The 17,026-nt window shown below is 40.7% G+C and overlaps 1 protein-coding gene across 1 annotated transcript; it reads left to right on the top strand.

The window, feature by feature from the left end:
* Positions 1-5,357: 5,357 nt before the first annotated feature.
* Positions 5,358-11,984, top strand: CCKAR (cholecystokinin A receptor). The gene is made up of 5 exons (XM_066549175.1): positions 5,358-5,481; positions 6,225-6,476; positions 8,596-8,857; positions 10,433-10,560; positions 11,182-11,984. Exons 1-5 carry the CDS (start codon positions 5,358-5,360, stop codon positions 11,706-11,708), a joined length of 1,293 nt encoding a protein of 430 aa, XP_066405272.1. The 3' UTR covers positions 11,709-11,984.
* The last annotated feature ends 5,042 nt before the right edge of the window (positions 11,985-17,026 follow it).

Here is a 17,026-nt window from a genome sequence, read left to right on the forward strand (position 1 = left end):
TTGGACTCCCTTAAAACAAGGATTAGATGACTCTTGGGAACTCACATGTCAGTGAACAAAACTCAGTATTATTACCTCAAGGGAATTTATTATCAACAGACGCTGATACTCCTCTAAAAATGTTGATGTTAGATGAAATGCTATGGAACACAAAGTAATTTCTCTCTGTACATAGTAAGACACACAAACTGAAGCCCTGGCTTCAGACATGCTGGTACCAATTCACCCAATAATACATCAGCTGACCTTCTCCATTTCCTCCCTGCTAATTGCACAGCCACTCTCTAAATTACTTAGTTGGTGTTGTGAAACTAACATCTCTTTATCTAATTCTGTGGAAATGTGGAAATCAATTTGATCTTAACGTCATGAGGATAGAGTGGCTTCTTTTGAGAGCAAAGTGTCAGACAGCAGCAGTCTGAAGAGACTTCCTTGCTTTTCCCAACTCTTCCAGTCTCCCATGGAGTGGCCTGTGCCAAATACTTGCTTTATTTTTTCATCTTTAAATTGAAACTCGTAGGAGCTGCAGTTAACATAACTGATTTCATTAATATACCTCTGTGAGATATGCTAATGAAAATCTCTTGTGGTAAAATAGCTGTGACTCTTTGTTATGTGCCTAACTGAAATCTTAACATCAAAGACTGCAGTTCTCAGTTGTGACAGGTGGGGCTTTATTTAGCAGCCTGTTGCTGTTTTGAGCTTTGTTAGGGAGTTGAGTACTGTCAAGAACAGTTGTACCATTTTGTTGCTGATGGTATAACCTATTGGGGTTGTTTCTGGTGGCAATCCCTGATCTTTTATCTGTTTTTTAGAAACCATGTAATGACTGTACCTTGGAAAAGTCTTAGATGACCAGTACCTTAGAATATGTGATGGATTTTGACTTTGACTGAGGTTGGTCTAATATGTGAAGGTTTGCTCAAAGGAGAACATTAATGGTACCAACGTTTGATGGTGCTAATATAACCCAGAAAAAGAGTTCTCCTGGGCCATGGGTTGATGCAGTTTACTTGGTGTGGAGTTCTAGCACATAATATACCCACAGCATAAGGGTATGCAGGGCTATTTGCTTGCATGTCTAGCTTAAATCCTGAACTGTGTTTTCCTAGCAAATTAACGTTCACAGGGTGAAAGGACAAAAAGGGTTGTACAATATCATGTGTAGCCTGCAAAAGAAACAAACACCTTTTAAAAATATCTATGTTCCTCTTTCATGGGTGTGCATTCATTCTTCATAGCACTTATGAATCTGTTATGATAAGACACAAAAAGGAAAAGGATCAGCTTCAATTGTTCAGAGAGCATTGATGTAAATTCTGCCCTCAATTTTTAATAGTTAGAGGGCCAGATGTGAGGGGAGAGGAGATGCAGCTGAGCTCAGTGATGGTCTGAGAAGTGCCAACATGAGTAGCAGCATGCAAGGTGAACCATTTGGGCAAAATGAGTGGACCATGACTCATCCCAGACTTCAGTAATATCACAGGGCATCAGAAGGATTGTTATGAGAACTTATGTTACACTGGACAAATGATTTACACATATTTCTTTGAAGCACTTTCCCTAAATTGTATACAGAACTTGCATAGAAATTTCTGGAGCAGAAATCCCTTTTGCACCCTGGAAGCCCATAGAATCTTTACCATTATTATGAAACTGGACCTGAGGATTTACAGAGACAATATGCTTTATTTATGCCATTCATCAGAGAGCCTTGAACACTGTACAGAACTCACAGCCATCACCTGGGAGGTCTCATTTCCTCTCTTCTGAGCAAGGTGGTGGGACAGGCTGCCTGGATGCCCATGAAGGCATCAGGACCAGCTGCACTGCATCTCACAGGCAGGTCAGGTAGATGGTACTGCAAATCTTCAGGAGGTTCAAACACTATGACTTTGCACTTCAAAACAATGAAAAGTGGTCACCCCCAAACAATTTAAAAGATACCTTGAGATGTGTCTTGATAATAACATGACCTAAATAGAAGAATTTCATCATTGAAGACCTGTGGAGTCTTCCAGAGATTAATTAAGCAACATGCCATGTAATATGTGACCTTTGCAGAAGCACTGCAGGGGCAGCAGGAGCACCTTGTTTGCCTTTGATCCCATCTATGGCTGGTGAATGGTTTTTCAGAAATCACTGATAGTACAACAAGGTGCTCAGAAGCAAATTTCATCCTTATATTATTTAGTTTGGATCAGTATGATCCGAACAGAACTAGACCATGACTTTTCATATATGTTTTTTCTACTTTTTTTATTTAATTTCACTTGTCAGGACAAAAAAGACCTGACAAGGTCCTGGTAAGGTCTAACCTAAGATAAACCAAAACCTATTTGTAAATTTGACACCAGATAAGATATGCTTTTCCAAATTCACAATTTTACAAGTGAATTTTCTATTTAAGATCTTTATCAAATTAATGAAAGAATAGAACAGAATATTCTTCAGGAAAAAAGAATGAGATAACTGTAAATTGATGTGGTTTGGTTTTGGATGAGAAAAGATACATACAGATAGCAGGAAATGGCAGAGCACACCAGCTGTTTTGGCTGCAAGGGCAGTGTGTTCAGCATATGACATTACAGGGGAGAAAAGGATTAAGACTAGAATTAAAAGAGGCAGATTCTTTTATTGTCACAGATTAGCAAGCTCCTTTCAAATACAGGAAAAAATATTTTGGTATACTTTTGTCCAAACTATCAACACAGTCATATTAAGATACCTAAATTATTTCTTAATTGAAAAACAATTTTATTAATAAATCAATGTTGCTAATAAAACAGCCAGCTCCGGAGAAATTCTTGCCTAAAACTTTCAACATCCCAAATAATGCATGATTAAGTACAAGTGGTCAGACACTCGGGTTTTTGTTTCTCCTAAATTATAAAATTACATCTGTAATGAGCAAGCATTTTGTTAAAGCCTCCTTTTTTGTCTCTCCTGAAACTTGCAGGGAGACAATGAGATGATACTGATCTGCATGGAGAGTGATCTGTCAAGCAGTTAGCTAAATGTAGTGGAGAGAAATGATATTATAAAGGCAACTCCGAACTGTTCAAACATGAGGACTATTGGCTGTACATTTGAGTAAATCTATGCAAAATAAAAGCTTAGAAAAACAAAACTCTTTGATCTCGATATGTTTCATGCAGAAATTCATTCCAATATGAAGTCAAGAGTTCATAGCAAATTCTTCCTCATTTACTCTGGCAATTTAACTAGCAGATGCTGAATCGAGCTCAGCCCAGGACCAGATGGTATTCATCCAGAACTTCTAAAGGAAATAGTAAAATTATTAACGATAATGTGCAATCTATTGTTTAGAACTACGTTGTTGCCAGGGGAAAAAAATTGTGTAAATGTGATGCCAATGTTTAAAAAGGACTCCAGGGGAACTAAACCCTTGGAATTGTGAGCCAGTCTGGAAGCCTGGTGTTCAAAGGAAAACTGATGAGGACTCTAATAACAGATAAAAATCTCTGGACAAATTTGTAGAGGAAAGCTGCACCTTATACATTGGTAGTCCTGAGAATGTGAACAAGGGGATCCAGTTAGTTTTAAACACAAACTCCACAGTTGCTGGGATTTGCACAGATTATCATTCCCTCACACATTCTGCTCTTGCTTTTGGTTTAAATTAGTACCTTCTGGACTTGGTCATGGCTCATCCCTCAGCTCTTCAAGCTGCACCTGCTGTCTCCTACCGCAGTGATCCAGCCCCTTTGCTGCCTGCACAGCACACAGGGTGAGCTGTGGCCAGTGCAGCCTGGTTCAGTTTGCCTTTTTGCAGACTCTGTGAAGCCTCCTGGCTTCACCCATCTTGATGTGCTTAGCAAGCATGTCTTGACTCTGAAGTGGGCCCATGCCTTGGGCTGGGGCTCAGTGAGGGGCTCCTGCTGTCCTGTGGAAGCTGGTCCTTCACCCTGTCACATATCTTTGAGACTGATAGGAGAGACCTGCACCAGCTTCCCAATGCTAATCACAGCCCTGGCCAGGCTCTCACAGCCTGAGAGCAAGGTGGTCAGTGGGACCACGCTGTGGTGTGGGCCACCGATGGCCAGCTGCATCCAGGACTCCCAGAGGTACAAAGGATAATTGACAAGTTAGAGCTTTCAATCTAACTTTTCAATCTAGTTTCCTACATACCTATTCCCATTATTTGTACTATAAAGCAAAACTGGCAAGATCAGAAGAGAAAGCCAGGCTTTCCAGTCCATGTGCATCAGCTTTGAGGGGTCAGGATTTGTTATAAAGAATCTGTTACTGCTCTTAAGTAAAAGGGATTTAAAATGTGAAATTAGTTTTTCATTCAGTTATAGTAGAGATTAATTTCTAATATTAATTTGCATTTCTGGCCATAAACAAGCTATATACTGGAAAGTAAAAGCCCATGATTTAGTGAAAAAAACACTGAGGATGATATTTATTAAAAAAGCAGAATTTCTAAGCCATAAAGATCTTTGTTTTCCACTGGTGTGTAACTAATGTGGCACGATTTATCAGGTTTATCAAGTTTGTCAAGTCATAAGTTCTTGCACAGAGGAAATGTATAGACTTCTGCTTATATTAACTGACAATTCTAATATACTTTCATAAGATTTGATCTACTAAGTGAAATTGGTGAGTTTTTCTATTGACTTGCTGGGGTTTGGATCAGGCACGTACAGCACTTTCACATGAAACTAGCACTTTGCCAATTGAGATAAATGTAGCTGCTTTTATTTTTCTGAGTCTACCCTATCTTCAGTTTACTCTGAAAAATATGAAGACAAGAATAATTTCCATGTAAGGAATGCAAAATCTTCACTATGTTTTTCTCTTCTCTGCCCTTTTGTTAAGCAACTCTTACCATTTTAAATGTTGAGAGTCAGATTTATCACTCTCCTCACTCACTGGGTCTCATTTATAGGCTGTGACCTAAGAGGCTGCCTCTGAGAAATAACGCAGAGACACGAGTAGAAGCAATCTTGCAAGGGGTTAATGCTGTAATCTTTTTCTAGCCTGTTTATAATCCCAACAGTAGAGCAGTAACAGAAGAGGGTGGATCTAAAAAGTACCCAGGGGGATGTGTCTGTGTGTGTGTGAGTGTGTGAGTGTGTGCATACGTGTGAGTGTGTGTGTGCGCACGCTTTGCTTTCCCGTGTGTGCCTCTGGAATAAATCGTGTTCAGCCAGAACAGGACTCTGTGTGCTGGGTGCTCCTGCTGGAGAGTCAGAACAGCTTCCTTGCACAGCTGCCTCTCTTGCATTTCTTCTGAAGACTTCATTCAGAAGCCACTTGTTTACTGAAAGCATGGGCAGATAGTCACAAGCCCACCTTCTCCATCAGAGCTAACTTGTGGATACTGAAGAATGGAAATAGTTGATGCCAGTAGCTTCCTTGGGAATGGTACCAACATTACTGATTTCCTCTGCGATATCATCTTGGAAAATGACACTTTTTTCTGTGTGGATGATGGACCTTATCCTTCTAAAGGTATGTATGGAAAATTGATTTTTTCCAGGCAGTTTTAGTTCTAGCTGGATGCAGAGAGACTATAGAAAGAAAGAGCTATGCAAGTCATTTTCTTGAGAGAGTGGGAAATCAACTGCTTGCTTTTAAGTTAGTATGAGAAACAGGCAGCAAAAAATTTAGTATGTGCTGGTTTTCCGAGTTCAAAATTGAACTAGGAAAAAATTTGGATATAATGGAACACTAAAACAGTAGCACTTTGGAGCACAAAATGCAAACATCTCTGCTAAGAACTTGGAGTAGCATGATTTTTATTCAATTCAATAACAATGGAGTGATCAGATCTGACACCATCTATGAAAGTGATTTAATATGAAATCATAGCACTCTGAAGCTGAAAAAAAATCCATATATTAAAATGTCTTTTGATTGCTTGATCTTTTCTTACTTGTGCATAAAATAGGATCTCTCATGGTGAGTAAGTGGTGCACAGTCAGCAGCATGAGAAGCACATGCTTTAAGTTTTATTGGACTCTCCAAATGTACATTGTATTGCTTATATTGTAGATTAATGCCATGCAATTTAGGTAGATCAGAATGCATTTAAGAATTTCAGCAGTTTCACTGATTTTGTGTTGGTGTAAAGGCATAAACCTTCATAAAACTGACTACAGAAAGGCTTTTACTTTCTGATTAAAGGTTGAAATATATAATATTAATCTGAGTTGAATACTGTGTAACTGATCTTTTTTTGTGACAATTTTCAGATTTGCATCAGATAATACGGATTCTGCTGTATTGCTTGATATTTCTGCTCAGCATTTTGGGGAACATTCTGGTGATTACGGTGCTGATAAGAAACAAGCGGATGAGAACAGTCACCAACACCTTTCTGCTGTCACTAGCAGTCAGCGACCTGATGCTCTGCCTTTTCTGCATGCCTTTCACCCTCATTCCCAACCTGCTAAAAGATTTTATTTTTGGAAGTGCTGTTTGCAAAACTGCCACTTATTTCATGGGTAAGTCTGGGAAGTTTGTACTTATTTTGAAGACTGACTAATGAGACAGGTGAGAAGGTATTTAAAGATCTATAAGAGGCTGATTGTTTCCATCCACCATTCAAGTTACCAGTTTTACAAAGAAACAACTTTGTGGTGCAAATCTTCAGGGTTTTGGTGTCCTTGGTCTGATCCAGCAAAACACAGAGGCACACACACTTAACTTTAATGACATACAGAAATGTTTTGCTGGATGTGAAGATGTTGCATGATCAAAGTTTAATGAGGAACCCAGCACATGCACTTGCTTAGCCATCACTGACAAGATTCTTATCAGTGTCCAGGTCACCCACCAGAAATGATAGGCTTGTACACCCTCAGTAAGGGCAGATTTTACCCACAGATTTTTGGCAGCAGTGATACATTAAAAAGAAAAGAGAAATAGGCCAAAGCAGGTGTCATTTGCAGAGCTGTAGGTTGGAGCAAGTACTCTTTGCGGACAGACCAGGTGTGATCAGAGCTCCCCAGAAGACCATAAAACACAGATATAGATTTTAGAGGCTGACTTTAATAAGCATCACTTTTGTGTGCCCTGCCATACTCATTTTGGTTGTGGAGCCAGGATCTAGGAGTTTCAAAATGTCTGAGTTATGTATGTGTAGGTGATTTTTTTGTCTCACTTTAATATTCCCTCTGCATTTGCTTGTTTCTTAACCAAAAAAACTCCAAACAAACAAAACAAAACAAAACCAACCAAAGAAAAAGAAAAAGTAAAAGAAAAAGAGAAAGGAAAAAAGGAGAACATTATGCATTATGTAAAGTTTTTGCTGCTTTGGGAGACTCTTAGTTGATCACTGAAACCTCAGGTCCCCTTTCAACCCATGCCCTTGAGAACTTTGATGTAATGTGAAAGTACAAACATAAAGTGTACGAATGGGAAATCAACATCTTTTTGTAGATAAAACCAATAAAACTAAAGGCCATGTTTAAACAATTACAATGAATTGCTGGAAAAATACCCTAAAACATTACTGAAGCATTGTCATCTTCCTCTTATTGCACACAGTGTAAATTACTTTATTAAAAAAATCCAAAATTAAAAAATTACTTTATTAAAAAATTACTTTATTAAAAAAAACCCCAAAACTTTATTAAAAAATATGCTGGTGGAATAGACCAGCATAAAGTTTCTTATTATGAAGCTGTTTTAAGAGTCAGAAAGAGAAGATTTCCCACTAAATGTCCAGGTAACAGAGGCATCACTTGACAAACAGACACTGACAACCATTGCATCAAATATGCTCAGGTTTTCATTTTAAGATATAGAAAGACAAATTTTCAATTACAGATGATTTCTGTAAAATAAACTGTAACAATATTGGCATTTTATAGTCTGACATAGATTCACAAAGACAAATAAAAGGTCATTCACCGAAAGAAAAATTTGTGGCAAATTAAGACAAAATATTGATAATTTTACAATGGTGAACTTGGGCACCTCAATGACAGAAACACAGACAACAACAATATATTTTATAAAATATGAACAGAAGAAATTAAGGATACTCGTAGGACAAAGATTCTGCTTCATGACTTCATTTCTCCTTGTTTGTAACTTCATTAGCATCTAATTAAAAAGTTGTAATAGATTTAACTCTCTTGAATGAGAAAATCAGATCACAAGTCAAGCAGGACACTCAAAAAAATTAAAACAATAAAAAAGGGACTGTGAACGTCTGTGTTAAGAGAGTAATTAACTGATTTCAAATGCTGTGTTTGAATTTCAGTGCAATTAGTGAACAAACCACTGTAGTGAAGAGAATAATTAAGAATAAAATTGTCTTCTTTCTCTGTTACCAGAATTTTATGATTTGACAGAGTGTGTATTTTTTTCTTGGACTTTTGGAGCAAGAGAAGCACAGAGCAGGACTATAAGTCTGGAGCAGTCTGGAGAGCCAGACCCACTGCCCACACATTCTTCACTGGCTTCATCAGACTGGTGTTTATAAATCTTTTGCTTATAAATAGTTTGCTATATTTTTAATTTTTTGTATGCATACAGCAAGCAAGCAGGACCATTTGAACATAACGTAACCTTTAAAACAAGAGGATAACCTTTTTCTTTATTTTATATGCATAGGTGTCTCCGTAAGTGTCTCTACCTTCAACCTGGTTGCCATATCTTTGGAGAGATACAGTGCCATTTGCAAACCACTGCAGTCCAGGGTCTGGCAGACAAAATCTCATGCCCTGAGAGTGATTGCTGCGACCTGGTGTGTGTCCTTTATTATCATGTCACCATACCCAATCTACAGCAAGCTGGTACCTTTCACCAAGTACAACAACACCACAGCCAATATGTGCCGGCTCCTCTGGCCAAACGATGTCATTCAGCAGTCTTGGTAAGAACAACTGGCTGGTAGCAAATGTGCAATTATCTGCTGGTAGCAATAAGCCTATGGAAAATCAAGTATTAACCTTCAGCAAAGGTTTACACTCTATCATTCTTATTTAAGATGTAAGAAAACCCCAACATTTTTAAGCTGCTCACATTCTGACATTTGAATGACTTTTTCCTTGTCATAGGAAAGACTGCCCAACATGGCAATGATTCTCACACCATGGTCTGCTAAGCCCCAGCTGTCATTGTAAAGAAAGCATCTGTCACTTGTAGTAGCAATACTGCTTTCACTCATTTACACATAAACTTCAACGTTCTCAGAGAAATCCTTGATTAATTTTTGAGAAATGCAGACACACCCCTCTGTGTTCTGCCTTGCCTGTTAATTCGTTTGAAAGTTCTCCATAGCAGAGAAGTAGAATATGAAGCTGCAAATGTCTTATTTGAGAATCCTTTTGGTTGCTTATGGAGAATAAGGGCAGAGAGAAGTGGGGAGAGACAATCTCCCAGTCCTACACATCCAGGCAGGGTAAACAGCAGCACTATCAAACAGCAATAGTACCTAGACATGATGTCCTTGCACGTTGACTAAACACTGACTGGCACTGAGAAAGTGTAAGATTTTTTTTTTTGACATTGAAGGTCAGCTGGAGCTGGGAAAAAGATTAAAGTCTGCACCATTTTGGTATGGTATATCCACAAAGAGAGTAACTGTGTTCATGCTTTCAGTAGTAGTCTCAGGTATTTGTCAGCATGAGGAGGAAGGGTACAGGACAAAATTCTTTTCTCTGTGGTCTCCTTACAGATTCCCAACTGTGTTACTGAGTTTGCACCAAAGCCACAGGGATCAGGAGAGGCACAGGCTCATGGATGCATTTAAACATCATTATTTCCCCAGCTTGTCACCACATCAGAGAAGCTGACTAGGAGAGTAGCCTATGTGAAACCACATAAAAGCTGCTTCCTTTACCAAAGAGATTGCCAGTCCTGGAGTCCCTCCTCAGGAGCTCTTCATGGCTCCTGGGATGAAGACGCAGGTTGTGGCTGCTCTGTTTCTGCCCACATGTGCCAAGGCCCTCTGGAAGTCAGCTCTCTCTGAAGCACAATAATAGAGTAATTTGCATTGGAAAAGACCTCTAAGATCATTGAGTCCAACCATTAAAATGTTTTTAATGTACCAAGAACCCCTTTAAGAATCAGCAGGTGCTCATTTAGCTTCTGCAAGGCAATTTTACATTGACCAAAACCGATGCTCATCTGGTTACAGCAGGGAGCCCCACTCATGGGCAGAGAGAACTTCTGCCCCCTTTAACTGCTGTGGGAGTGCCCATCTCCTCTGGGCTGCATAGGTGGGATGAAAGACAGTTTTCAGCCATTGTAGTCTTTTTCCTGCTGTACCTTTCTGAGGGAAGCAGGAGAAGAAGTAGGAAGCTTCAAATTTCTGAGGTGTCAAAATTGACATGAAAAAATTCAAAAAATCTTGAAATCCTGTGTTCCCCAATTCTCAGTTGTATAAAAAGGACTTTTTCTGGTTTTTTGCCACTCCCTATTCTCAGTGTGTCTTTTGATTCCTTAGGTACACTTTCCTGCTCCTCACACTCTTTCTTATTCCTGGGATTATAATGATGATTGCATATGGTCTAATTTCTTTGGAACTCTACAGAGGAATAAAATTTGATGCCAGCCAGAGAAAATCTTCACGAGGTAACAAAACAATTTGGTTTGGGGTGGGCTTTTTAAAGTTACAGTTGAAGATACGAGCAGTCATTTTGAGGCCAGTAAAAGGAAATCTTTCTAGTTGCAAAAGTCATTGTTATGGTCAGTTATGTCATGAACTTGCCAGCTGCATTTCTTGAGTACAGTTACACTGCTGTTTGCAAATAAACCTTACCTATGGCTTGTTTGCAAAGATTCTGGGCAGAATACATTAAATTTCTAATTTGTTTTTATAGAAATACCAAGGGTTTTTTCTGGCTATGGATGAGGACCATTTTTGTCAATAAATGTCACAATGAAAATTGTCAAATTAAAGTAGAAACATATAACCTTGAAAACTATCTTCTGTCCATACTGGACTAAGCAACATTCTTACACCTTTTTGCATCAGTTTGTATAGAGGTAAGATGTGAGAATATTGGGAGACAGTGGATTTGGAGCAGCTGGTAACATGCCTGACTCAGAAGCAGGCCAGTGCTTTCTTTGCAACAGTTGCTCAGCTATGAATTATGTTGTTTATTTAGATTTAGCCTGCGTTCTTTATTTTTTATTTGGCTGACTGTTCAGAGGTATTTTGCCAACTATTTAAACAGCACTTTATATGTACAGAAAGAAGAATAAGTACCTGCAGCGCCAAATATGAGGATGGAGATGGATGTTACCTCAACAAAACCAAAAGGAAAAGGAAAATGCCATTGCAACAGCTCTCTACTATGAGCCACAACAAAATAGAGAGAGTGAGAAGCAACAGCTCTTCTGCCAACTTAATGGCCAAGAAACTTGTCATCCGTATGCTGATGGTGATAGTGGTTTTGTTTTTCATTTGCTGGACTCCAATCTTCAGTGTCAACGCCTGGCGCGCCTTCGACACGGCTTCCGCCGACCGACGTCTCTCGGGGGCTCCCATCTCCTTCATCCACCTGCTGTCCTACACCTCTGCCTGCGTGAACCCCATCATTTACTGCTTCATGAACAAGCGCTTCCGCATGGCCTTCCTGGCCACCTTCACCTGCTGCGCCCCGCAAACGCCCCCCGCCACACGGGGAGAGGCTGCTGATGAGGAGGAGGGCAAAACAACGAGGGCTTCCCTCTCCAAATGTTCCTACACACACATGGCTGCATCTGCACCCCCCTGAGCTGCACCAGGGAGGCAGGGAGTGGTGAAATGTCTGCTCTTGGAATGTGACTGTGGCATCGGCTGAACGCCATTTAGTCCTGAGTTAATGAAACGCTTCAGCTGGCAGTAAACACAGCAAGAATTTTATGGGAAATTGATGCTATCACTGTATGAGTGTTAAATCACTTTCCCTTCAAAAGTACAAAGGAGGAAGAGAGCTCTGAAGATAAAGGACTTTATGAAAAGCCTTAGAAGTTGCTCTATTTGTAATAAATTCCACTGCAAAAATTGGTGTCCTCTACATCAACAGCTTTGCTCAGTTTTCAGATGCAGCTCTGAGTATCTCAAGATATTTCCAAGATGCAAATAAATTCTCCTCAAACGTGAATATATGTAATGCAGTCTTCACTTCACTAGCTATGCCTCATAAGCAAAAATCTTTCTGTTATATTTGTAGTACCTTTTCACATTATTTTAGCTGAGCTAATACATGTTGAGATCATTTTGGTGCCACTCTCACAGGAATTCTGGGGTGGTGAGAATGGGCTTGTCCATGTGAAATTAATGCTTTTAAGTAAAATAATTTTTTTAAAAATAAATTTAAAATAAATATCCTTGGCTTTGTGGGTGGAGTGCTTTCTTTGCTCAGGCAACAGCATAAATTAGCATAATTTAATGTATTTTTCACTTATATAAACCCCATAGAACAAGGACAAAGAAATGGCTTTCTTCTGTGCTGAAAGCAGCCACATATGCAAGTGATGGGGTCTAAGATGAGCCACAAAGGCCTGTGTGGAAATTTCCACAGTGGGAAGCACAGGGATAAATGCTTGGGATAAAGCAAAGAGGTGTTTTACAGAGGAGGCAGGACTGGAGGCACAGGCTGGTGCCCACAGCAGTCACATTTCACAAATTCATTCACAGCCACTTCAGGCTTGGCACTGCCAACATGGAAATAAAGGCACTGGGTGCAGAATGGCAGAAAGGGCAGATACAATGAGCAAAGGCTGAAAGGCTTGGTCAGAAAACAGTTCTTCTAAACTTTGGAGCAGTTCTTTTCTCCAACTACACATAAACAGATTCAACATGGAGTAGAGCAGCTTTGAATGATGTAATTATTGGTGCTTTGTTGAGCAAGATTCCAGTCTCTTTCCTGTGCAGCACACAGGTGAGTGTGGGTGTTCAGGTCCTGTCCTTTGCTCTGTGGAACTCAGATGGAGAAGTTACATCACTTATTTTGGTTTGTGAAAATATCCTGTTGGAGATGTTTCTATCTTCTAGCAGAATCAATATCATTATAAACCCTTGTTATTAGACAGAGATTAAATTTGAGCACAGAGTGGAATGTAGATGTGGATATTAAATATAAGCCCTCTCAAGGTTTTTAATCAGGAAAATCTGATCTCTTTACAGAATGATTTTAAATTAGAAATATACTCTGAGTTCCAGGACCCAGATCCATGTTCTGCACTCAGTTATTGCCTGAAATGGTTTACCCTAACAACTTAGGATGCAACTTCAGCTATTATTTTTTTTTCCATCCAGCTTGTCCACAGACAGGAAATTAAGAAAAAATTTCTAAACACTATTTAGGCACAATCCATAGAAACAACGTTTTGCCTGCCTACTTAATAAAGTAGCACTGCTCCTGGAACAGTGCTGAGACCACTGACATCGATCTGACCTTTTCAAATACCCAACAAATTAAATTATGGGATTTAATTCATAGCAATAAAATGAAAATCTTACTTCACTTACAGATACGTGTTGAGACCCTCTACAAACCCGTCCTGTGTGCTGAAACTGAAGGAACAAGCTTAGCTGCTTTGGAATTTATGTGGAACAGTGACAGCAGCAAACATACTTGTGAAGTATTTTATACCATTTGAAAGCCTGCATCGATTATAGGCAATAGTTTAAAAATTGTTGTTTAAGCAAGAAAAGCCTCCACATGTTAATAATATACTGGATGTGACTGTTGCTGTCTATGTGATGTATTGCAGGACAGCCCATACCACAGCTCTGTGTGCTCTTTCAAAAGCAAATTCCTTTTTGTAAATGCAGCTTCTCCAGTAGCTGTTATGTCACCTGAGTGACATAACAGGACATGCACAGTTCACCTGCTCTCACTGATTGAGTCTGAGGATGGTGGTTTCAGATGAAAGCCAAAAGCTATTTTCAACAATGCCTTAATCAGATCTCAGCCCCCCACGGCCTCCAGTAGCTGCAGCTGAGAGGAGCAGAGTTTCTGATTGATTCCCTTCTTGTAACTGTCAGGGAGCACAATTTGGAGGTGATGAAACGCGGAAGGCAGGGGAAGATCCTGATGGAGTGGTGGCTGGGAGACAATCAGGGAAGGGCTGAAATGTGTCATTTCTCCAAGGCCCATCTGTGTGTGCGTCACTCGTCCCCCTCCATTGCCCCCTCTGCACCTATTTTCTTGTTATATCAACACAATATTTCTTTTGATCAAGCTCCCTAAGCCACAAGCCTTGTGCCAAATTCCAGCAAGAATTAGGAATTAGCTTTTAAAATGCAATATAGCAATCCAGTCATTTTGTATTTTTCTGCCCTGGTCTCCTAGCACAGGAAATTTCAGCCCTTCTGCATCTTAATGCCATTTTTCCTGATCTGTGTGTTGCAGAAGTCGTTCCTGGGTCCAAATGTTTCCCTTTCATTGTTAACAGATCATTACATTCTCCCAGTACCTTTAATTCAGATGCTGATGTCACTGAAAAGGTATCTTCTGTAATGAATATGGCATACCAAAATAAAAACAGCCTATGAAATCTTCTCATTTTAGCAGTAGTTTACAGGGGTTGTGGAGAAAAATCCCATCCTACTTCAAGCAGTATCCTGCTAAAATCAAACTGTTTTCCAGATGTAGCAGACAAATGGCAAACCAATGAATTTCCAGGTGCATAACGTCCATAAATCTCGGAAGTTTTTATCTTCTTTCCCTTTCTCCCAACTCCCAGGGCTTTCCCCCCCCTCTGTCTGTCTTTCTCTTATCTCTTTCAGCTGCATGACACCATCTGATTTTTCTCCTGCATGCTTTTCAGTCTCTAGGTCACTTTCCCTGCACCACCAATTGCTAGATGATTTTTTTCTCTTTGATAGGTTTATTTCCCTTCCCAGATTTACTTTCCCAGAAAGCACTCTCATCTTCATTTCCCCTATCATCTCTGGCTGACAGACTCCTGGAGCACATTTCTCCAAGCAATACATCCTGCCCACAACACAGTAGCTCTGCAACCCCCTACACTCCTAAGGCTGAGCTCACACAGCAGCTCTGGAACACCGGCTCTCTGACCAGCAGGATGTGCTAGTTCAGAAACAAAAGTGGAGCATTAATTACACCCAGATCCTCCTTTGATAATTCTGTCACTGTTACTTGCAACCTCTATTATTAGGGCATGCTTTAATACTGATGCCTTACAATACTGTTAAATACAGGACTTAGTGAGGAGCCAAAGGAAAGGTATTTCACTATTGCCAAGAAAAAATACCTTAATGCTCTTAATGGAAAGCTGTGTGTGGATTTGGAACTCCAGCCACTAAATGTTTACACCCCTTATACAAGTCATGGGCTCTTCTCCAATACCACCAAGCCCTTCTTGGCAAAATGGACAGCCTGTCTGTGATCCCACCTTCTCCTGCATCCCCTCCTGTTCCTCCTGCCTCTGAGCTCAAGGATGGCACAACCCCAGCACAGCCACCATGGCTCATGGCAATGCAACCCCAGCACAGCCACCATGGCTCATGAAAATGGAACCCCAGCACAGCCACCATGGCTCATGGCAATGCAACCCCAGCACAGCCACCATGGCTCATGGCAATGCAACCCCAGCACAGCCACCATGGCTCATGGCAATGCAACCCCAGCACAGCCACCATGGCTCATGAAAATGGAACCCCAGCACAGCCACCATGGCTCATGGCAATGCAACCCCAGCACAGCCACCATGGCTCATGAAAATGGAACCCCAGCACAGCCACCATGGCTCATGAAAATGGAACCCCAGCACAGCCACCATGGCTCATCACAACTCAACCCCAGCACAGCCACCATGGCTCATCACAGTGACCCCAGCACAGCCACCATGGCTCATCACAACTCAACCCCAGCACAGCTACCATGGCTCATCACAACTCAACCCCAGCACAGCCACCATGGCTCATCACAACTCAACCCCAGCACAGCCATCATGGCTCATGAAAATGGAACCCCAGCACAGCCACCATGGCTCATGGCAATGCAACCCCAGCACAGCCACCATGGCTCATGAAAATGGAACCCCAGCACAGCCACCATGGCTCATCACAACTCAACCCCAGCACAGCCACCATGGCTCATCACAGTGACCCCAGCAGAGCCACCATGGCTCATCACAACTCAACCCCAGCACAGCCACCATGGCTCATGAAAATGGAACCCCAGCACAGCCACCATGGCTCATGAAAATGGAACCCCAGCACAGCCACCATGGCTCATGGCAATGCAACCCCAGCACAGCCACCATGGCTCATGAAAATGGAACCCCAGCACAGCCACCATGGCTCATCACAACTCAACCCCAGCACAGCCACCATGGCTCATCACAACTCAACCCCAGCACAGCCACCATGGCTCATGGCAATGCAACCCCAGCACAGCCACCATGGCTCATGGCAATGCAACCCCAGCACAGCCACCATGGCTCATCACAGTGCTCTTCTGACCTGGAATAGAGAACTTCAGTATCAGTCAATACTGAAATGGATGTTGAGCTAAACTGAGGGTTTCTGGTGGTAAAAGATGCTTATCCTCAAAAGGAAAGTATATAGAGATAAAACCTAATGGTTTTGAATTTGGTAAAGGATTATGTGAGAGGAGAGGCTGTAGCCTTTTTATTACAGCATCAGAGACAGAGTGGTAGAGAGTATAAAATGAAGGTTTGGACTTTTGGTTGGGTTTTATTTGTCTGTAAAATGTTTTGTTCTTCACTTTAAATATAACATAGACCAACCAAATATCACTTCACTCAGATGTGCATGTAGGTCAGCAGTTTGCTCACCCTCTGGCCACTGTTTTCCAGTCATTTTTTCTATATGCATTATTAATTTCAATTAAACAGCCTCAGCCTTTATGCACAATCCATCTAGCATGCACCCAGCTCTTCTCCCAGTACAGCACAGTAATGTGTGCCTTTAACATGCCAGAATTTCTCTCTCAATGTGTATAAAAACCTCAGCTTCTAGAATTAGCCATTTTTATTTTTTTCCTTCTGTAATGCTTGCTAGGCTGCCTTGGGTACCTCCTAAAGAAAAAAAATGTAAAGGAAATCTTCATGAATT

Source organism: Molothrus aeneus, chromosome 4 (assembly GCF_037042795.1).
Source record: "Molothrus aeneus isolate 106 chromosome 4, BPBGC_Maene_1.0, whole genome shotgun sequence".
Classification (NCBI taxonomy): domain Eukaryota; kingdom Metazoa; phylum Chordata; class Aves; order Passeriformes; family Icteridae; genus Molothrus; species Molothrus aeneus.

What these genes read in the sequence shown, in the direction of transcription:
- CCKAR (XM_066549175.1), top strand. Translation starts at nt 5,358, where the DNA reads ATGGAAATAGTTGATGCCAGTAGCTTCCTTGGGAATGGTACCAACATT. An exon ending in TGGACCTTATCCTTCTAAAG is followed by an intron (nt 5,482 to 6,224) that starts GTATGTATGGAA and finishes GACAATTTTCAG; the next exon opens with ATTTGCATCAGATAATACGG. An exon ending in AACTGCCACTTATTTCATGG is followed by an intron (nt 6,477 to 8,595) that starts GTAAGTCTGGGA and finishes TTATATGCATAG; the next exon opens with GTGTCTCCGTAAGTGTCTCT.